This window comes from Rhea americana, unplaced genomic scaffold, assembly GCF_003343005.1.
Source record: "Rhea americana isolate MKP2758 unplaced genomic scaffold, rheAme1 scaffold_64, whole genome shotgun sequence".
Classification (NCBI taxonomy): domain Eukaryota; kingdom Metazoa; phylum Chordata; class Aves; order Rheiformes; family Rheidae; genus Rhea; species Rhea americana.
The window spans coordinates 2898388-2922822 of NW_028186801.1; the positions used below are offsets into that span (position 1 = coordinate 2898388).

General features: G+C 37.8%; 1 protein-coding gene across 2 annotated transcripts in view; it reads right to left on the bottom strand.

The window, feature by feature from the left end:
* The window catches only part of TRHDE (thyrotropin releasing hormone degrading enzyme), a 217436-nt gene that overhangs the window by 38972 nt on the left and 154029 nt on the right, over positions 1 to 24435 (bottom strand). The window contains exons 9-11 of one of the 2 annotated variants that reach the window (XM_085320492.1): positions 21342 to 21430; positions 10111 to 10244; positions 9957 to 10012 (exon numbers count right to left, since the gene is read on the bottom strand). The exons of the other annotated variant lie outside the window; for it this stretch is intronic. Coding sequence (XP_085176618.1) covers positions 9957 to 10012; positions 10111 to 10244; positions 21342 to 21430 — 279 coding nt within the window. The remainder of the gene's footprint in view (positions 1 to 9956; positions 10013 to 10110; positions 10245 to 21341; positions 21431 to 24435) is intronic. 2 annotated transcript variants of the gene reach the window in all.

Here is a 24435-nt window from a genome sequence, read left to right on the forward strand (position 1 = left end):
TCTGCACATGGGCAATATGTTAAACATTGGACTATATCCATTAATCCATAACAGGATGATTTAAGTTAAGTTAGAATTCTTGTTCATTGACTCACTCTTTTATCTTTAAAGTCTACAGTGTGGATTAGAATAAATTACAGAGAAAGTTGGTGTCACTGTACATGTATGTTTAATTGCATTTGTCTCTTTCTAACACTATATATTTCTTCTGAACATCAAAGACTGTGCCCCTACTGAAGTGTTCAGGGAATATTTTCCCACAGCGCTCCAACAGCAATTCTGTGGTAGATGGGTAGAGAAAGGTATGTTGGACCCAGACATGGAAAAACACTTTGAGTAAGGTGACCAATGCAGTAAGAATTTAAACTCCTATAGTCACAGCCATCACATTCATCTCCTGCAAGCCTGTGTAGCCAAAGATTAAAAACTTAAGATGCTGGGCAACCATATTCAGGAAGGGAAGCTATAAAGGGAATGTTTCCTCATAGAACACTAATGTGCAATCTGTAAAAAAAATCTCTGTGATTCTGAGTATCAAATGATCTACCTCATCTTCTACTCCCAGTGTTGCGCTGACCTAAGTATAAATAAGGACCTTGATTTTCTAAGGGAAGAAAGTGACTTAATGTAGGTATTACCATTTATACCAGCTGCAGACTTCTATGTGACCTGAGTACATGAGTGCACATCTGCTCTTTCACAAACATAACAGTACCATTTGGCTTGTAAGCCACCTGCAGAAATTTAATCTATATTCAATTTCTCCAACATCAAAACATTCAGAGAGTATGACAGTTATAAGTGAGGCATGCTTATTATTATGTTTTCTTACATGCAAAGTACTTGAGGACTCTTTAAGTGATGTTCAGCTCCATAGAAGAGCATTTGAAGCATCCTACAYGGAACAGTTCAAATCCAATGCAATTATCAGAATATCACATGGCTTAAACTATCTTGAACAGATTTAGAGTTGCCACATAAGCAAAGGCTAACGTTAGTTGGAATTAATCACCTTTGCTGAAAACTATAAAGAAAAAAAAACCTTTAAAAACCCAACACAAAAAATACAACAGAAAATCCCCTCGAACTGGAGTTTGGTATCTCTCCTTTCTTCTCCTTCCCACATAAGAAAAAGAATTGAAAAAGAGGAGTGTAAGATGAAAAGGAATCATCTTGCTGCTGAAAATTAAGACTATGCAGTAAGCTAGGTAATGTCATGTTTTTCATTATCACAAAAGCTTTTTCTTTTTTTTGAGAAGTATGTTACTCATACATTTAAATTAACTGAAAAATTTTGAAGGTATTTCAGGGGCTAATAGAGGTCAATTTCAGATGACTCAATTATTAAAAGTGCTGTTTATTTTATTTCTTGGCAATATTTTGGGAGAGGTAGAATGGAATAGTCCTTGTATCCCTTAAATTGTCAATGGGCAATGAYATCTGTGAGAATATGTTCAAGCAAATTCAAAATTAAGAATTAGTTTGTTATTATGCACAACTCTTTCATCTCTCCCTCTTCTTTTCTATTCTAATGTTCATAATTTGCATATCTACCAGCCAGAGTTAAATACRTTTCATACAGAGAGTACAGAAGCTTGATCATGAAAATATACATTTTCATTTAATTTTTRTATGCCAAAATATCTACAGAATTAGATATTTTTGGAAAGGCAACTCTATAAACATATTTATAACAGCAGACTCCCTGAAACTCTCATYACCCCCCACTTTTTCTCTTATCTCCATTTTACACACAGAAAACTGAGACGCAAACAGGTTACAAGACTTGACCAAAATCCTAGAGGATCTGCTACAGACCTAGGAAGTCTATAGCAGAAACATCATTTAAAGTCTTTCTAGTCCCTGCCCAGTGCATTRCGCTTAACACAGTCCTTCCTATTTATTGTTTAATCTCTGGGTAAAGGAAAATACACTTCTTGAATACTAAAATCCAAGTAGGAAGAAACCAAACTGACATAGTGTTGATTCAAAAGTCTAATCTTAAATATAATCAAGCTAAGGGACTTTCCTATTTTATTCCCAGTAAGCCACAGATATATCTTGACATACGTTTTYACAAACGGCATTATAAACTCACCAAATGAAGACTGAAGAACTTGAAAGTAAAATGTGCACTYGCAGTTCAGAAGTTCATCCTGGCAGCTGGGCAGAGTATTCTCCGCCAAACGAGCCCAGCATACACTGACAAAGATCAGACCTCTTCTAGACACCAATCCGGGCACACAGCAATCAGAAGAGCCCAGAGGCAGGATCACTTCCGAGAAGTCYCGGGTATAGCCAGCTCGAAATAGCAGGCAAAGCAATCGGCAGCCTAAGGTGATACACTAGTCTGTTTATGTTGATGAGGTATCAGCTACTAGGGGGTGTATAGAGTGACTCCTCCAGCCCCATGGGGCAGCTCATTCCTGCAGCAGYTGTTGCTGTCCTACCTCACCTCTGGGAACAACAGGGTCTCCTGCTCTCTGCTCCAGTCCTGCTCAGACAGAAAAGCAGTGGGGTGCTGGGAGAAGGAAAGGGAGAAATTAAGCTGCTTCTTGTGAGAGAAGAGGTAAGGGAGGGGAGGAGAAGAGCTGAATAGGCAGCTGTGGGGAGGCAGAAGGGGTTTGCAGATCACAGGAAAGCGCAGATCCAGGTATGTCTTAGCGATCTGACCTCTGCAGAAAGGTGCATATTGCGATGATGGACAAAGACTCCCCACTGGCCCTAGCACCTACAGATTTCCAAGGTCACATTTGCACCACTGAATCACCTTCCACCACACAAAATTGCTCAGAAGCCTTCAGCAAGTTCCACTTATGCTGCCTCTCCTTCTCTCATTCAACTTCAAACACCAAGAGTTCTCTTGATGAGTAACTCAGATCTGTTTTGATTAATGATCCTGAGGCAAATTCCACAGACTGTTCCCTTGCCCTGTCACTACACAGCAGTTCATGGCAGCTGCACTGCAACATGGATACATTCATCCCAAGACACCTTCAAAGACAAGCTTTGACTATAAAAGGCCATGACTGTAGCTAACAACAATTAGCCAACAATAATGCTTTTGCTGCCTTGAAACCATAGTCATGTTTTCCTGCTAGAATTCATACCAGCCTTTTGCTAAGAATAGAGTTGATGTAGGTTATAGGATAAAACAGCTTCAGTTGTAATAACTCAGAAGTCCAAGAATGTATTTTGTGGGGGATGTGGATTAAAAATAATACCACTTTCAGAGGATGTATGTGCCCTATGTCAAGATATATCCACTGCACTAAACACTCTGCAGAGAACTGTTTCTCTTTTGTACACACTGAAAAGTCTTATCTAAATTCTTCCCTGGCTCTTAGTAGCTTTTTCTACTGACCAGCACGCTCTCCTGGTACAATGCTGACCTGAAATGTTTTGTACAATATGCTTCACTGCCCTTAGTCACGTAACAGGACCAGATACACAAATGATATGTAACTACAATAGTAAAATTGATTTCTGGGTGCTTATTGTCAAGTATCTTTGATTCTTCTTGTATGAACATATGTAAATGAAATGCATAACTCGAAGCAAAGCAGGTATCAAGGCTACGATGTGTCACAGAACATAGTGACTAACATGCAGCATATGGAATGAATGAGGACTACCTTAAAATATTTGTAGCTTCTTATTTTCTCTAGAAAAATGCAGCTGCTATGGCTCAGTGAGAGAACATTTATGTCAAAGAGAAACAAACAACAGCTCTTGTAGAAAGTCATATCTGAATCAATTGGCTTATGCATTTAATGGTCACCAAAATCTGCATGGCTGTGAAAGGGAGCTGCTACGGCATCTGCTGCAATAATTTAGATGAGTCCTCATTTATTAAAATAGTAAATCTATATCACTATCAATCAAGCATGATATAAATTATCAATCTAATACTCACTCCCTTAGCTGGTACTCAGATGCACTAATTAGGAACTTACTTAACATATCTGTTGTTTGCCTTTGTGTTGAATTATCAGCAGATGCTATCAGGAGTAGTAATGAAGGCTGGGGTTAAACTGCACAGTTAAATGGATGTTATGTGACTGTTCATGAACGACCCAGGCAAAACAAGGCCCGTAACCCTGGATGTGGCTGTTGAAATTTGGAAAGATTTTGAAGTTCATTAATTGGCTGCATGAGAATTTCTACCATTGTGAAACACTTTATTATCCTCTTAATTCACAGCCCTGTAATATTAAATGGGCCCTCAAATGCCTTGGCTTTTCATGACATTATATTGAACAGAACTTTAAGTAACAGTCAAGAATAATGTGAAACTAATTACATTAAATATGTTGGAAGACTTCAAATGCTGGAATAAATGAAGTCTTGATCTCTGGAGGAGAAGTGCAATGAAGACAACTTCAGCTCCAGAGTTTAATTTTGTTATGCACATATTTCTAAAAGATAGTTTAAGAAAATATATTTCAAATTTATCAGTAATAATTTTGGATTTTACATAGAAGGGTATAAACTAGAAGCTTAGTTACAGTGACTGCTATAGTCAGGAGTTCCATTGCCCAGCATTTATTTCAGAGTTAATGTTGGTGACATTGTGCTGCTTTTTTGGCACTAGTTTGGTGAAAGGTTCAAATGCAGTTATGATCACCACTATGATCATTTTGCTTCTCAGTATCCAGAAATCAGATCAACAAAAAAGGTGCTGCCTCAAATAGCTGAGTGGACTGATGTTTTTGCCTGAGTGACAATATTTTACAACTGGGAAATTACTTAAGGAATAAAGGGACAGTTGCTTTTGGTTTGTTGCTTTTCTTTTCCTCCCTAAGGTTATAGTGTTCTGGATACCAAAGGCCAAGTGAATGAAGTTCTGCAAGAGAACTTTCAAAAAGGCCGTAAGAAGGAAAGTTCATTAGTCCACAGACAGTTCTGGAGGTATGGCTTATTGTGGTTGCTCATTTCTGACACAGTTCTCTATATTAGTTGAAGTCTACAGAGGCAGGTTCTGCTGGCCTAGAAAATTAGTCCAGAGAGATTATAGCTCCTTGTCCCCCTAATCTGTGAAAGGAAATGGACAGTGCTCCGATATGGCCAGATTGTTACCTATGACATTAGTGTGAACAGTCTTCCTTCGAGGTTTCYTAATTCTTCCATCCACTTCCTCTAACACTAAGTCAACCTTTGTATTATCCCACATTCATACACACACTAGAGTATTTTTTCCACTGCTCAGATTAAGCTGATGACAGATGCAGACTTCCTCCCCTACTTTCTGATGTCCCAAGGAGGCTCACAGAATTGAATGGTAGGAAGAAGCAAAAGAGACTTCTGTGGAACACACAAGCATTCCTGGAGCAGAATAATTATCTAACAGAAACCTTTCATGCTTTATCATGATTAAAAGGAAGTAATTCCATATATCAGTACTAACACCCAGAATCAAGTTAAGGAAAAAATCCTGATAAGCGTTGAAGACATTCTGCTGAGAAATATGCAAAAAGTATTCTTAAATTTTATATTTGGATATTAGATGCATACTAGGTTTCAAGAGACAAAACAAATGCATTCTTCCAGAACGGGAAGGAATAAACTATTTTAGAGGAGCAGAGCGTGAAAACCTATCCACAGCCACATCTGATAGAACACTATACTATTAACATTGAATGTGAACTAGACATATTTCTTTGATTTAATATTGGATTAAATCAACCAATTTAATGAGGGGAAGTTTCTTTGAAGATTAGAGATCAGCAACAAGAACTAGGGGTGACCAAGGCTCCTGACATCAGAAGGGTAATTTATTCTATGTTAAGGAGCTTAAAAGGGTCACATTTTTCTCCATTAACTGTGAATGGGCCAYCAGGTGACCAGCTCAGATATACATGTCAACGTCTGGCATGTCTAAAATAAGGTGAGGGGCATCTCACCTCACATGTTAGCTATCTGATCCTCTCTTTACCCTGACGAAACAGTTAGAAAGACAAGGAGAGCTGACAACATTATTCACACTCTCAAGAAACAGTACTTATTTCCTATAACAGTACTTATTAGAGCTATCTGAATTACCTTCTGCTCAATTTAAGCTTACAGAAGGTWTACAATTCTATTTGTCTTTTCTCATTTTTCTCAGTCTACCTTCAATCCATCAATTTTACTACAATCCACATCGTTTCAGTTTGTTTTGAAAGTTCATAGTGAACATTCCCCCAAAATAGAGCATCTTCAAGAAGAAGGAAAGAAAGAGCGTCTAGGTTCTATTCTTGCTCAAGATTTTGGAAATGTTTTTCAATAAGCTGTGTTACTGTCAAGGCCACAGTTCTCTACAATCTCAGGACACACAAAGGTATTACAGAACAGAATTATGTTTAAAAATCTGAGAAACAAACAAGCTTTTGAAAAGTCAGACTCAAAGTGTGCAAGCTGTAGCTCTCTTTTATTGTTATTAGTCAATTTAGTGCTGCTTGATTAATTTTATGGACCAAAATACACCAAGAAGAAAGAAGGAATATATCTATATGCAAAATGGACAAAATATTARGAAATTAAAGAGCTTAAAATATTCCTTGGAGTTATCAATTCATTTATGTTGTTTATTTTTGAGAAATCATTAAYGCTGGACAGAAAGTAAAAGAATAATGAACATTTTTGAGGAATGAAATACATACATTCCCCTTGTGCATTTTGGAGCGTTCCAAAATAAATTAGAGGAGTAATTTTTTCCAGCTTTCTCCAAATCTAAAAGTTATTGAATCRTACTAACAATAAGACCTATACCTGTTCCATAAATAAAATCAGKAAGTATTAATAACCTAAAGAAATTTTGTATTGGGGCACTGGAAAAATCGAGTCAAACCTCTCTGCTGTGAAATGGACATTATCTGTATCAACTTCAACATCAGACTAGAGAGTACTTCAGAAGTTTCTAAGAATGATGGAATATTTTGAAGAAACACAGTCTCTTTAGTACAGTAAAAAGAACCATTAATGKTGGAAATTCTTTTAGAAAGGAAAATCATGAATTTAAGTAGTTATGCTTGCTTTTACATACAATTTTATCTCTAAAATAATAGACGGGAATTAAAAATAAAAGCATTTATTCCAGTTTTCTGCTATCTTTAAAAATATRCATGTGTATAGTTGATGACAAGACAACATGGCATCAGTGCACCCAGGGACCACAACTGAGGACAGAATTACCTTTAAAAATAGACAGCCTTCTGAGAAGTCAGGTCTAAACTACTGCTATGCCTGATCAATAAGGTTACTCATCTTTTCTCACTCCACATTCAGAGACAATGTGTGGGTTTAATCTCTGCATCACATAACATCATACAGGCAAAAAGAAACACCCAAACTATGGTACCACTCAGACAGAAAGTAAGCAGCACACTGCACTATGGCTTGCACTCAAGAAAGGAAAGCTAAGCTGTTTTTAGGTTGACTACGGCTTTCTGAACATGGACTTTTTCAGGAAATTGAAARGGTCTGTGTGATTTTTATAGCTGTCAGAGTTTGTTTTAGGAACAYTGGTGTGTCACATAGGAGCACACAACATAGCAGGTAGCACCGCACTCTACAGCTGCACTAGGGTACAGCTCCACATGCACCAGCTAATCCCTCTGTTCAGTTTTCCAGTAAAGCCATGTGCTTTATTACTCCGAGAATTTCAGGTGCTCTGCAATCAAGGGCTGCCCCCAACACACTGCTCTTTCAACAGCCTCTCAGTGCCTCTCTAGTCATACTCAGCGTAAAGGGAATAGACCACGGATTAGGTCTGTCTCGGGTCCTTATTTGTCTGAGAAAGATGAAATAAAAACAAATAATMCCAAACAACACAATCTTCTTACAAAGGAGCTATAAAGTTAGCTGGCCAATTAGAATAAAAAAAATCATTATAATGATACTTTTTAAAGAAGGATGACAGATCAATGAAGTAAAAGATTAACAAACTGTATAGACTGCTGAAGAAATATGCCAASTTTAGTCAGGTCCACCTATCTTACTACTACTCTTTGAATATAGAGTAAAAATCTATTGTTTCCAAATATGCAGACTTCTCCTCCAACCCATTTTGTTGCACCCATGTTTTACAACCCATAGCTTGTAAGGCACATATTAGAGCTATACTACTGTCAGGAGTCTGTGCAGAGGTTTAAAAGAAAGAGGATTCTATCTATGAATCTCTATTGGAAGAGGATTTCTGAACAAGCGATGTCTATGCATCCACATGTGTATGCACTGCAAATATTTAGCTCAACTACTTTTATCCATGCCACACAAATATGACATGCAGCAGCAGCTCACTGCAGCTTATCATTAACAAAAGGAACTCATGTTTTTACATGAAATCTTGTGACAGAATTCATAGTGCTCTAGTATAGTTACTCTAGAAAAAGCAGCAGGACCCAGTATGATCGTAATACAGCTTTGGAAAGCAAGTGAGGAATGCATTACTCATCTAATGTCTAGGCAGTTTTTACGTAGACAAAATGCAATAATTAAAACTTGCAGGTTGGGCCTCTAACTATGAGCAGTCAGGTCCTTGCCTTCATAGCTCATGAATAAGATACCTAAGAGCACTGACTCAGAAAAAAAAACATCCACCTATAAGAATCAAGTTAAGAAACAGCATTTTTCACTGCCTAGATTTTCAGTGAGGTCTAGGCTCACAATTTCAGAACACTCTGCAATGTTCTGCAGGCCAGCAGGTGCACAACTCGTGGTCCACTGAAGTCTGAAGCGACGACCTACATTCAATCCTGCACTGCTGTCAATGGGAAGAGGCCACAAGGCACGAATGAACAGCAGCACAAAGAGCAAAAGCAGACTCCTCCTCCTCTGCRTATCATGCCTTCTTCCCCACTATCCTTCTCGACTGTTAAGTAAGGGCTAATCATTAGTTCATGTCATATATTCAGTCTAGTATTGGCAGCAGGAACAGAGTTGTAGGGCACACAACTGTGTTTTATTGCAGTGATGCCGGAACATCACTGAGCCATAATTTGTGTGTGACATTCTGCCTGAATCTCAAACATTTCTGGCGATCATTTCTAGTGAAATGTACCTCTGTACTGCCAATTCTTACAAGCCACCACTCAAATATGACTGTAAATACACAAGCAAACAGAACAGCCAGTAATATCAGGAATTCTTTTCACATAGCCTTTGACATCACAGTGTTTTACTGACACAATGCTCTTGAAGACTTGAAGAATCTCAAAGTTTTAAAAGTTCCACTACTTTCTTCTCATTTTATACTTTGACTATCGAAGTATTAGATGCCCTGATTTCAAATTAGGAAAAATTCCATTGCCTCAATTTGTAAAGAAGACATTACTTAACCAGCATTTTWTATATATATATGTATATATATGTATACACACACATACATATATATATATATAAAAATTATATAACTATGATCACAGTAAAACACAAAATGCTATATAAATTCCAGAACTGCTGAACAGAACTCTGATTTTCCATTCTATGTAAAAAGTATCACATAGAAAAAGAGTAGTAGATTACAAGAGAAAGAAGATACAGGAAAAATGATACGACAGTACAAGTTAGTGCAAAAAAAAATTCCTGAAGCTTGAAGGTGTCTTTCAAACACTACATAAGGGTTATATAGGAAAAAAACAGAGGAGGGGGGAGTATCAGGGAAAGAGAAAAGAAAAAAAGAAAAACTTCTTCATTAGAGAAGGAAAGAGATTATTTATCTTCAAAGTGTTAAATTGAACTTGCCGCAAAATTGATCAGACCTCTCCAGACTCGGAAATACCCTAAAGCAATTATYGATCAAAAGCAGTGAATGTGCTACAGACTATACTTACGCACCATATCAAAAAGAAAAGGAAAAGAACTAAACTGTGTTTAAAACATATTTAACTTCAAAACACACTCAACCACTGAGTTAATGACTGCATGAACTGTTGGAGGAAAGTATATGAGGATAGATTATCTTCAGGAAAACATACCTGGCTAGATTGAATGCATCATCGATCAAGCCTGCTCGATTACTGACAGAGATAACCTGTGAGGGGCAACCAGAAAAATGGAACCATTTAGGATGATAAAAGAGTGAAGGTTCACTTATCAAAGCAGATTTTAGGGATAAGAAGAGGAGCTTACCTCATGGTTCCTTGTTAGCTGATTAATTAACAGCCTCCAATTCCTAATATCATAATTAACTCTAAAGTAGCCAGTCTGGTTGATGTTTGCCAGTAACCAACTTGCTTCTTCTAAAGCAGGAATTCTGTGGTGTTCTGGAAACAAAGAACAATACGGGAAGGGGATTTGGTTTTAAATTTAAMAATTCTAAATAAAATTGTTACTTCTTTCCTTCTTCAAAATATCCAGGAAGATAGTGAAATTCATTCAAAGACTAACAAAAATATTATTAATAATGTGGCTGCTTAATAATTTTCTTTATCTGCTTTAATATAAAGAAACACTAGCTGACATTCCTATGGAGACCTTCTAGCCACATGGAATTCCAAGGGTGTCTTTTTTCTGGCTAATAGTAATTATAACAGAGGTATCCATTTAAGTTTGGCACTCTGATTCTGTTCATGCAAAAATACCTTGATACAACTATAATTCTGATATCTTTAATGAATCTGCTACAAAGAGAAGACTGAAACCTTGATTCAATAAACAAACAAACAAACAAAAAGCTTCTTAAGTGTTTCTGCATATGGTTGATGAAGCTTTTGTTACTGGATTTTAAGGTAAAGTATTTCCAGTTATAGACTGTCTAGCTACTAATTGCTGAGAGGCTCTCTTTCAGAGGTAGGCCAATTAAACTTATATCAGCTCACATGTTCTTCCTCTTTCTTTTTAAATAATCACTTAGAGGCCAAAATTATAAACTTATTCTGATATTTGTACGAGCTAGGAGTCAGCCACTGCATAACCAAATGCAGGACTAGGGATTCCAACAACAAAATACCTTGAACTCACATCACATGCTTCTCTCACTATAGAAAAAATCACCATGGAATAAAGTGTCAGGTTTCAATGTCTTGTGCACAATCCTTCAACTTAGTAGATTATTCTGACATAACCGAGAACCAGAATTCACTAAAAATCAGCAACGCTTCTTCTACTGTAATAGAATTTGTATACTCTTGCAAAAAGGAATAGCCTTCTCTTATATTTTAAGAGTTTAAGAATAAAAATCAATAAGTAAAATTTGTTTTAAACATAATTCCAACAGGAAATTGATTAATGTACTTGATTTACCTAAAAGTAATAATGAAAAAAAAAGTTAACATATATGGTCTTCACAATTCATATATGCCATCTAGTAGTTAAATATACTAAAGAAATTGATTTGTTTACAGCTTTTCTTGTAAAAAAGTAATTTCTGAGGAAAACAGATGACTAGATCTACAGAAAGAAGTTATGCTGTTCTCTTGACTAAATATCTCTAGCAAACACACTAATAAGCATGATTTTGAGTTGCAAAAATAAAAAGAGCCCAATCTTTAAATTTATGGAGTTCTGTTATGCACATGAATTCAGATAGAGCTGTAGGATTAAAAAAAAAAAAAAAAAAAAAAAAAAAAAAAAAAAAGGCCTTCTGTCAGTTAGTCAGTTAGGTAGTTCAGAGATCATTAAAATCACCTAAAAATACAATTCTTAGGAATATTAAGTCTGGAAAAATTCAGTTGTTGCCTATTCAATTAAATTCTGTTGCTGCTCTTTGAGGATTTGTCTAACTGATTTGCACCAACTCAGTTTAATTATTTTATATAAACTGTTGAGAAAAAACAGATTGACCTCTGTATTTAGTTAAAATATTAGTTTGCTTTGATAAAGTGCCAAGTAGACACATCCTTTGTGTGCAAACATATCCTGTAGAAATAATACTACAATGAAAAAAGAGAATTCGGTCCTACAACTCTGTGGGATTCCTGGCCTTGAGAAAGGCATGAAAACAATTAGGTGGAGAGAAATAGGTAATTAAGACTGGAATGTACAGGGCTAACAAACTGCAYGAAGACCTGCACCAGCTCATTAATAGCAAATGCCAAACTATGGGGTAGGCCAACCCAGTCTTTCAAAAGTAACCAGGCAGCTAAATCCAGTCTGGACAAAGATGGCTCTCCAACTCAGTATTTATTACCTGTGAACCACCTTGGTGGCCTTCCCCACAGACTCCTATCATCCAGTATTCCTACTGTCCAAGCATCTGAGTCGCTTTTTATACAATCTTACTTGGAACAAGATTTTAAGACCTTGTGTCCTTACTCCCACAAAGGTTTGTTAAGCATTGGGCTATAGCTGTAGCTCAGTCCTAAACAAGCTCTGTGACCGTTCTGCTGAAGTTACTATTCTCTTTAAATACTTTCTTCACCAGATCTGAAGTCAGAWTCATCCTGTCACTTGTATCCAGCACACTTACAGAAGATTTGAATTCTGGTTCCTATGTATATTTAATTATTTTASAAAAACACAAGTATTAACTAGAGATGCTGTAAAAGATCACCAAGACAACTTCTAGCATAGTCATAAAGGTACTTTCTTAGAAGAGCTTTGGTTCAAATGCCAGATATAAAACGGAGAGGAGAAGGAAACTGAATCTGGATCTAACACATCGTACATAATTTACCCAGCCTGGTGCTGTGACCAACCTGTCACCACTAAATCTCAGCGATATTCTGTATCAGCCTAGTGGACTTGTTAAAAGCAACAGTAAAAAAAAGGGGGGGGGGAGGAGGGAACACTACTTTTAGAATTTCCCTGGGTCTTCAGCGCTATATTGCCTTGGGAGGTCAGAGATAGAGTGCTCATATGGGGCAGAAATTCCTACCGTGTTAATTTAGTACTGTGTTCTCCTTATGTTTTTCTATTAGAAACTACCCTTCAAAATACCACCATGGCTGAAAATAGCTACCTGTAACTGGTTAATACCTCTRTAATACCCCAAAATCCATCAAATGGACTATGAGCACATATTAATCATTAGTTAGGTAAATAAATACATTAAATAGAAATTTTCAAGATTAGATGTTATAAAAGAAATACATACGTTTTTCTTGTTGAAGTATTTTCATTTAATTTTGATCTCTGAAGTGAAGAAATTCCTTACTTTCTATAATACAATACTGAACGATACTTGCCTGTCACATATGACAACTTCAAAATAACCTATTCCATAAATAACAGCTATGGAACACCTCAAACGCCTATTGCTCTAATGGAGAACAGCATCTTTTCAAAGCCTGATGGAATTATTGCTGTTTTGATCAGTTTTAAATGCAGTCATAACCCCTTGCTATTATTTTTCGATAAGGACACTCATGTGTTGGTCTTTTCCTGAAATACAGGACAGGAATCTTTCATGCTTTTCGAGCTCATATAAGCAGGTGGTTATTTTAAGGGACTGTCTGATGCATGTGTTTCACATAGTTCTATATAATTTACTGGAATTCAGTGTTTGAGTCTGTCAGTTTTAATGCCTTCCTATGAAAGAAATTCTTTCTTCTGGTAAAGACAGCACTGGAAATTTCTATACACATGGGCAATTTCTCCACTTATCACAAACACTTTTATTAGTTTCCTGTTAAAAGTACCATTGTTAGAAAGAAGGCAGTAATTCAGTGTTAAACCTTATATTAAACCATTCATGACTTTCAAAAACAAAAACAAAAATTTCATTTGGGAAGAAATCTATCTTTGATGGTTTTAGCTCACCTTTTAAAAAATCAATCTAAACTATACATACAGTTATACTTGATATTAGAGAGAATTTCTTTAATCTTGTTCGATCAGAAAGTATTTTTCAGTGGTTATGTTTTGCCTGGATCCCTCAGAAAATAACACTGCTCTGAAAGTTCCAGTTTTGCTGCATACACATAGGAGACCTTTAGGAGGAAACAATTAATTTTTACAACATTTGTTTTGAAGTTAGAAAATCAATTAGGGTCTCATTCCCGTTTTCAGTGCTCCGGAAGTGTGAATCAGTCCTCCAAGCTGGTGTTAATAGTACACTGCTTGAAGGTCGGAGCTATCACCCAGGGCTCTGAGCAGCTTCAACTCTCATCAAAACCAGCAAGAACTCTGGAAGCCTGGTCCTCTGCACAGCACCATGAGCATCATGTGATGGTCTGTGTAAATGGTATCTCTCTGGAAGAAACAACTCTAATGTTAAGAAGAGTCTGGGCTACACACAGTTCTTCTACTAGTTCAAATGTCTGGACTGCTACTTTTTTTTTTAATTCTTCATGTTATAAAACCCATAGCATACTAGGAATTYAATTCATAACGGTAAAATCCTTAATGGTAAAAAATACTGTATTTTCCTGTAAAAATAAATGCATAGGTATAACATATTTCATATTAACAAGAGTAAGTAAAAMTTTTCTGATGAAAAAAAATGTTCCAAAAGGAATTTCATAGTAATCACAATATTTTAAGGAAACATACCAGCTTTAACTAAATGCTCCAAAACATTTTGCAAGAACTTTTCATACTTGGAAAAGAAAAATCATAATGAAAAGTTCTTTCTTCATCTCACTTGCCACATTGCTTTAATTCCATGTTGAAAAAATACCTTGCTATAGGGAACACTATAGTAAATAGAACATATCAGTAAATACGATTATGCTTTGTATTACATGCTCTTCCCTTGCAATATCCTGCTATTTGTTAACAATCCTAGCCCACAGAACTGTTAATATCTAAGGTGATGTTAGACAGTGTAGGAAGCAGTTTTCTTTTAGGATCTTGGCTCAAATGTGGGGATAAAGGGGCAGTGGTTCTACTTCACTCAGTTAAAATGGTACCAGGATTGTAGGTGCTGTATCCCCGGTCTTCACTATGGCTGGCTAAAGCTGTAAAGCAGGATCTATTAATTTATTTTATTAATTTATTTTACTTTACAGTGCTTCCCTTCCTCCCCCTTTTGAAAGATGAAAGAGGCTTGTGTGAAACCAACTCATATCAGGCTCAGCAGCTGTCTGATTCTCAGAATGGGGGGAAAAAAAGAGGTATTTTTCTAATACTGCACTAACACCACTCCCCAGTGGAGAGCAAGCAAGCCCCAGCCCAGAAGCAGTTGTCTTCTACAAAACACTTCAGGGAGGAGAATAGAACTGTCAAGGGACTTACAGCTAAAATAGATCAATCATCTATTAGGAAGTGCCATAATATAGTAAGTTAGGACTTTTTATTTGGAGCCAGTTGCCCTGCTGAACTTTCTTGCCTCCATCTCATGGTAATCCTGGGGAGGTATTGAGAGGWAGAGTCCAAGTGATCCACTCTACTAGAGGCAGGGATGTCCATCAGATGAATACTTGCCTGGCACACAACAAATCAGTCAAGGTAAAAGGGATGATGATGGAAATGACAGTGAGGCAGACTGTAAAGCTGATTCAGTCAGTTCAGTACCACTTCCTGAACCACACGAAGATGTCTCTTTCCTGGAGCCTGCACTGCAAAACAGTCACATCCAGTATGCCTTTGTCCAAAGCTTTATTATTTGAAATGAGTGCTAGCTACAACTCCTGATTTAAGGTTAAGGTCACTGACTCTACTTCTGCTGGATTTGCAGAAACATGACAAGTAAACTTTCAGCAGCAATCAGCAGCATCTTCCCATAAGCCCTGCTAAGCAGCTGTCTTGCAAGGACTGACCGAGTTCAAAGTTGATCCCAGGGACAATATCTGTACTTGTCACATGCTACACATTTTGAGCTGATCCCAAAACACTGCGGAAATTATGTATGTATACCATTACAGAGACCTCATAAGAAACAAACTAATCTACGAGAAACAGAAACACGCCCTGGATCTGTTACAGAGCAGAAGTGCACTAATGATTTCTACCATCTCAGTGGAAAACTTCATTTAGCAAACCAGCAAGACTGTAGCACAAATAGCACTGCAGCCATCTTGGTGTGATGTCTCTGACCTCAGTATGCATAGGAAGGCTAATCACAAGATGATTCCTTTCTTCCTTGTGACTTATTTAGTTTCCAGAGGCCATTCATTCCACCTCCGAGGCCACTCACAGGCTGTCGTTCTCTGAGACAGAATAGCCTTAGTGATGGCTACTGGGAGGTGGACAAGGAAGAAGGTGTGGTGACATACCTGTGCAGTGCTGTGAGAGCGAAAGGGATGGCTCCAGTGCAACACGTCCAGACACACTGAGCCAGTAAAAGGGTCATCTGATCACTGGCATATAAATTGATGAGTAGAAAAATGGTTATGTGGATGTTACGGCTCACTGAATAAGAAAGAGAAAGACTGGCAGAAGCATCTGCAAAATGAAAACCTTCCAAAGCTAAGACAATATACTTCCTGCAAGCAGGTGCAAAAAGCCACATTAAATATGAAATACCTTGAAGATGATGCACTCTGTCAGGCAAGTTGCTAGAGCCCACTGTCCTCCCTATGGAATTTGTTGCAAAAGGCAATGAATTACATCTCAAAAAGAGCATAGTTGTAATTTCCAGTGTGTCCCATTGCCTTACCGTTGTGAAGATTAGATAAAATGAGCTCTCTTGCCAGCAGTTAGGATGATCTGCCATTATATCAACTAATCCTGCTCAGCCTACTGTAGAGCTAGAGATTTCCATGCTACATTGTCTCTAGTATACAACCAGATATTCCCAGACTGAGCATACTGCAACAACTCAACTTCCCTAAATTTAGTAGTTCTCACGAGAGTGGACAGCAACCTTTCATCTGCAGGTCATGAAGACATCAATCTTACAATACTTTCATGAGGTTCCAGACATGGTATCAAAGAGGATGCAGAAATCAGCTAAGTTATTCCCTCATTCCTCCTTCCATATGCACATGGAGAGATTCTTCCATCAGCAGAAACCCAGCCCTCATGAACTCTGGTTCAAGTTGGGGAGTTTATTCCTCCGGAAAATTATTTAAACTATCATGAAGAAGGAATATTTGTTGTTGGCAATGAATGCAACCATTTCAAAAATTCCATGGTTTCATTCCTCTCAGGTAACATACAGACAAGGTTAATTTACTTGAAAAATTACCCAGGGCAGAGAGAGGGGACATTGTGGTTSAAGTCTCTGGCTGTGGCCTTCCAAGACATAAGCAGCACCAAGCTGACTACCAGGTGGCAAGACTATATGAGATACTGCAGCCAGGAATTCCACCACAGATATCAGTGGAGGAGGCTATTCCCGCAGCGCAGACAACCTGAAAGGCAATGACTTTCTCCATATTTCCTTTTCTCTTTAAGAGGAGTGTGTGAAGTTGCAGTCCAGAAGACATTTAACAGATAAGCCAAGATATYATAATGGCAGTCATTAATTTGGAATCTTTTCAATATTGGCAGCTGAAGAAAGATATGTGATCAGTATTACCACTGTCCATCATCTCCTATTCACTTTCCAGGTTACACTGAATGCTTCTTTAGCAAAGCGGCTGCTTTAGCCAGCAATAAGGAAACATCCTCCTACTTCCTAAAGAGAACGTCAAAGGCCATCCTCATGAATAGCATTGCCTTCTCTAGAAATGCAGATCAGTGAAGGATTCCAGAGCAAGTCAGTGACAGATCGTGAGACCACAACTGAAAAAGATGAATATCTGAGAGGATTTTCTCATGCTATGTTCCTGTAGTGCCTGCCAACTCCTGACATGTCCCTTTTCAAATGCTGCAAGTGACACCCCTTTGTGAGCGTGGAGACAAAATAAAACTTACAACCAAACRCCAGTGCCTGCACTATCATGTGGACTGAGCGCATCATTTATTTAAGGCATAGAAAGACTGTAGAGAGCAGGACAGACCAGCCTTTCAGCTGTGTACTTCTAGAAGCATGAAAAGAAACAGTAAAATACCTTGGCACGCTGTGGTCATGCAGGATCTAGTGCCTTCCTGTCACTCCCTCCTCAACATAACCTTGTCAGCACAATGTTGACGTACAGCACTCACAGCTCTAGGATGTTCTCCCCAGGACATTTAGTTAATTCCATGATAGGAAAACCCAAACTCTTTCCCCCAGGAAGCCTCTTACCATTTGTCCAGGAGACCTCTTATCATCATGGTTGCAAGCAGCTACATAAGGTCATCCTGCCATGACCGAAACAGACAACGCAGTCTGCTCCCAGACTGCCAAGGATGGACTGGCTGCCTCCTCCACACTCCCATCATTTCTGTTGTCTTTCTCTGATTTCCCACCATACACCTAATTTCATTTCTCTTTATTTTACYCTATATGCCACTTCACTGCTCTCTTCTTGGCCTGGCACTGAGACTTCCCAGTCTATCTCAAAGAAAACTCTGGACACATATGTTGTCTTTTTCTAGGTCAGTAAGTTGAATTCATTCATTTAGAAAGTGGCACTTCAGCATTTCCAAACAGAWGTGGTTTAGAGTATTTTTTCTCCCAGTTATTTTGACATGTTGGTAATTCTTCTTAATTGTAGAATTAAAAAAACACCCAAATACTGACTTTTCTGTTAGGACAGCAAATTAATTCCCCAAGCATCTGCACAGCCACTTCTGTGATATCTTTTTAGTTATAGCGGTATATTTTTGTGTTTAGGTAAGATATAAAAGATTGCCTATGCTTTGCCTTAACTTAGATCCTCAAAATAGTTCTTTTCCCTTTACCTCTCTCCTCTGAAGCATGCTTCAGACGATATCATTAAAGATATGTCTCTTCCCTGAAGAACGCTTCAGAGCGTTACCAGAAAAATGGTAAAAGGATTAGCAAGGATAGGAACCTTAACTTGACTTCTAGCTTTCTATCACATTACTTTGTGGAATGACACTTGTAGCATAACTCCTTTGACCAAATTTAGACAACTTTTATCTAGATAGACTGTAGGCAGAAGAGCATTCACTTCTCATTCTAAAACACCTTCTGTTAAAAGTCAGATGGACTGATGGACAGTGGAAAGATGGACTACGCCCTGGAAACACCTACTCCTATCCATACTTTAGATATTCAAGTATAGCTTTCTATGCTATAGATGTCTAAGCTAAGCATGTTACATCTTTAACCTTCTGTACCTTTTATCCCCGTTAAAAATTAGAATCTTGAAGAGAGTCCAATAAATTCGATTTGTGTGTCTGCATTCAAATACAGTGACTTGAAGAGCAGTGTGACTGACCCTAGCTTTCCAAATATCCTCTGAAACAATCTGTTTCACCTCCAGCTTGCAGAATTGTTTTCAGACTACTCTCTGAGACAACACTGAAACAYGTCTTCTGCACAGTGGAAACTCTTTGGGACTCTCCCTCTCACAAAAAGTGATCCTGGAAGCTGCCCCTTCCAGTCTCAGAATGCCTTCCAGATCCCCAGAAAATAAACATACCAGCTGAAAAAAACCCTCCAAGAATATCACAGAATCATCAATAGCAGCCCCAATACATAACAGCACATATAATGAATCATACATTGAGCACATCCAGCGATATTCTGATCACATCTAGGCATGTTCTCATTGATTTTGTATATTGAGGAATCCTTCAAGTGAGCTAGAAAACAATAAGCAGAAGCAAGAYGACATCCTCACTGTACTCATAAGTTTAGAGTTTCTAAATTTTTAATGAGATGCAGCAAGTGAGTGACTGAATGAAAAAGAAATGAGGAAGGACAAGGATAAAGAAAATAGATCATAGTGGCATTGATTAGCTACACAGGAAACTAATGACTCAGATCACTGTGAAAGGTTCATCTTTAATTTCTATAGAACAACCACCTCAAAATCATTGCTCAAATTGGCCATCCTTGATTTGTTAATTTCTTGAAGGCATTATGGTAGGAGTAGTTAGCTATCCTAGAAGTGGTTTCATGGACTTGTTCCTCCACAGCAAGTAAAAAGCAATGAGGAAGCAACTCTGAAGATAATGTGACAGAAAGTGATGTTCAGAACTTTCAAGGCAGAAGTGAAGGGAAGGAGGCATGCATGTACGATCTAACGAGATGAGATGAGATGAGATGAGATGAGATGAGATGAGATGAGATGAGATGAGATGAGATGAGATGAGATGAGATGATCAACTCTTCCTGAAGTCAACGGGAATCTCACTATTAACTTCAATGAGTTCAATCAAGCCCTAAAGCACAAGAGCAGACCAGGTCATTAAGGCAGATTGTGAAAGTGCAAAGAGGTTTTGAAGTACTCCTGAAGTGTTAATATTAAAAAGTATGGCCAGTGCAAAGCTTCTGCAAAGCAAGGCAGCACCTGTATACTCTGACTAGAGTGTGTTTTCCAGGCACAAAATACGCCCTGGTCGCAAGCACGTTTCTAGACCAGTGCCCAGAATTGCATTTTATCACGAGAGCAGTGTAAAAAATGTTAGAATCTGATAGGCTGCAAATAATCAGAATGAAGAAACGTATACCTTATACCATTAGAAAGTTGGGATGCTCAGTTTTCCCCTGATTGCATTCACCATCCACTTCTAGTCCTGTTGGCTGCTAAGCTCTATGTGAATACTATCCTTTAGTGACTTAGAGTGAAAAAAGGGAAAACACAGGCACACACAGGTCTGATTCATTCCCCTTTCTCTATATCCTTTTTACACTACAAGAAGGGGTCAGTTCTCCCTCTACAGTTCATGTGTCGTAGGGCTGCATGTGTCAAGGGSATGAATGGCTCCTTATTTTCCATTCCTTAGAATCATTTTATTCAAGTCTCCACATTTCTTTCCTCATCCACTTCAATTTCAGCCCAAAACTGTCAGCTGATGTAGCAAGGAAACAGAGAAATATTTTATAAAATTTCTATGATGGGCTCCTTTCAGGTGATAGAAGAAAACTGGCAACCAGCCCTAGCTGTTCTCATGACAGTTGCTACCATGACCTTGTAAGAACTGAGGAGGGAGAAAACAAGTGGCAATCAGAATAATGCAGTTTCAAGGTCCAGTATCTATTTATCTAGTAGGGATAACAAATACTTTGTTAGATCATTATGGAGACTTTTTAAAGACAGCAAACATTTCTTAGCCCTGGTTCAGCCTATAGATTAGAATTACAAAATGTCAGAATTCTAAATATTTTGCATTTATTAAGTCAAACTCATCAGATGTTTTGCTAAAAAAGTATTATATTTAACTTTCACCAACCAATAAAGGTAACTGCATTCATCAATAATTTGATACATGTTGCTAAATATAAAATATCTGGTACTTAGGTACACATTTCTTTGTAAAAGCTTTTCAGTATACGATCTAGCTTCTGTGAAAATTACTAATCTTCATACTTGATGTTTATCCTTCTTTCCTCCTCCCTCCCTCCCCAATTCATTCCAAGAAGCTAAGACTGGGTGCAGAGCAACTGAACAATTATCTAGGATCAATTCCAAAGAAACATTTGAGGAAAACACAAGAATGCGTTATGAGATTCCACGGGGAGGAAAGTTTGTTTTTACCTGATTTGTTAGACACCCATATAATTGCCTCTGATGAGATGTGGCTCGTGTTTCCTACTGCAATTGTTAATGGAATCTGCCACAAGTAGCTGCAAGACAAAGGAGGGGGAATCTAAGAACAAAAATACTGAACTGATTCTTCTCACAGCAATCAGGGATCATGTCAAAGAAATCAAAACATAATTTCAGTAGCAGAGTAAAGATGTGGATTCTAACATGTTACTTTGATTTTGAAATGCATTTGCTATTAGTAATAAAACAATGAAAAAGTCATTCATCTTAAAAAGATACTGAATTATATTTTACAATTTTCATACACTATCATCACGAGGCCTTTTTTTTTTTCACAAGCCTTTCCTAATTTAACAAGAGAGGAAATGATGATTTCCCATAGAAAGAACACTTTTCACATTCACTCAGGGAAAAAGAACCTCCAAGTAAAAACATACTTTAGTTTATAAGGACTGCCAAGTTTAAAAAAACTGCCACTTCAGCAACATCTTAAAAAGTTATGATGATCTTTCATAACTGCTTGTTTATAAAATAAAATGAATGTGATGGACTGTCTACTTTGCATCATTTGTGATCACTTATATGCATGCAAACTGGACATAAGATGCTACACATGAATTTGGAGATATGCTGGTGCAATCAGACTCCAGCTGCCTTAACAGAGTATCACAAATTGCTTCTCCTTTGAGATATATGTTATAAATCACGTAAGATTTTTATAACCTTCTATCTCAATAAACAGAAACTACCACATGCAGTCTGGCTTTTGGGGAAGAAGGGAAGGTTGGATTCTTGCATGTCCTCATCATTGTCTCTATTCCTAACATCCCCAAAACATCAGCATCTCAACATCTACTGAAAGAACAGACATTTCCCTCGCAGGCCTGCCATGTTATTTTGTATACTGGTCTGAMAGCACTGCATGATGGTGCAAGCGGTGGCTTTATCTAGGGAGTACATGTGAAATCAGCAAGGCAGCGTGGCATGAGCATGGACCCTAACTCGGGTATCACTGTGCACTCAGGCTGGCTTCGCATTCAAAGATACCAAATAACTACATCATTTTCGATGATTCAGTTCAAACAGTGCAAGTATGAGGGTGGGCAAGTTCCAACGTCGACATCAGCTCTTATTCTGCTAGTACACTGTATTACAAAATCAGCCTGTGGTGCCAAAAAGCAGCCACTCCTGTAGATTTGCTCAGGTAAAACACAGATTTCCTTGTAATGGACATCTCCAGAAATCCGTTTTTTTCTACTTGTACTGCTGCTCCTTTCTGTATGTTTATCTGCTTTCTTCTTCCAGCTTTCTTCATTTTAGTGAAAWTTTTACCTCTACTGCAGCAGAAGCCCCCCCCCCYTTTTTTTTAACTATTATCCTTATGTGGCAGGATGCATATGTCTCACCTTTCAAGATTATTATTTGGGATGACTTCTCCTACACACCATCTCTAAATGATCTAGTCAGACTGTGCTTTCTAGGTGTGAACAGGAAGAGGCAAACTTTTTTGTCTCCTCTTCTATTGCACTCTTCTATTTAAACATAAAACAGGAAGAGGATTTGCTTCCCTTTTTTCCTCCTGCTTTATTTAGGAGCTGGGCACACCATTTATTCTTTTATATGCTGGGAGCACTGCTAGTGTACTCTCTGTACACTGTCTGGTTGGGGATAAAAAGAATACTGTCCCATCTGGCTATGCGCTGCCTGCTCAACAAACCAGTTCCAGTAAAAATATGAATTTGATCTTGAAGGCCCAGTGACTAGGACATCAGGACTTAACCCTTTTTGTCCTCCTACCTCCAAGAATATATCTGCAGGAATACAATGCCTGTTAAGGTAGCTCAGCCCCCAGGGTGAAACAGAGCATAATAGCTATCAGACTACGTGTCCTATTCACATATGAAATGAAGTTGATCATCAGACAGGGAATTCAATGCGGACTATTTTAATGCGAGGAATCTCAGAGCTCTTCGTGAAATGCAGAGAATCACTTCCGAGGATGAGGAAGAGAGACATGTAAAATTGTGTATGAACTGCACTGTACATAATACTGTTAGTCATAAACATCTTGAAGAGATGTAGGAAAGGGAGAAGTTGTTAAAAGGTCATACAAATAAGCCTTCTACTGTTGGTTTGCCAGTGAGAAATTGTTAACTTAAAATAGTTAAATTTAGGTTGCCAGGATAACATTAAAGGGAACACGGTGGTGTGGTTTGGGGGATTTTTTTGTAGCATCACAACAATGCATAAAATCAAAGTACATCAGTATCTCCATTCAGCTGACAGAGTAATTCAGAGGGACTTGTTTGATATAGTAATACAATTTTGCAGTTCCTGAGGTGCGTATAATGCCAGAAGCTAGCTAATTATGCCTTGCTTGGATTATTTACTTTTTTTTTGTCTTGAGCATTACATTATGACTACATAGCCAGTATCAGTGTACTTTATCTCACTCAGAAAATGATAATGTTTATGGTGAGTACTTGCTTATCCCTTGACTTTCAACAAATAAGAACCGAAATCCCTTGGTGGGCAAATTCATAGGCCATAAACTATTAAGCAAACATGATGCTTCACACTTCTCTCTGTGATGAATAGCAATGTTCCAGTAACATTGGATTTTCAGTGGAACAATTAGTTGGCTTCTTTGTAAAGAGCTGCACAAAGCCAAAAAAGGGGCAGTAGTTTATTTCCTCTGCTGACAAAACAAACATCTCGGATCATTAAAAAAGAAAAGGCAAGGTTCCTGGAGCTTCAGATTTTGCACACCTCTTCAACTACTTTTGCACATTAATGAATATTTTTGCTGAGGTGTAAACCCATATGTTTTCAACATTCACCTTCCCAGCAACCATAATACACCAAGCTTCCACCCACAGTCTGTAGTGAAAACTGCATTTTTCCAGTGACATTTCTCCTTCCTCTCCTGGATTCAAAACTAATCAAGTAAGTTCACTTATTCCTAGTTACTGCATACAGTACAGTGAAGATATCTGCTCAGTATTCAGAAGCATCCTTGTCTGCATTATAAAGAGCATATAAGTAATATAATCACATCTAGTAGCATATCTATACSTGAAGT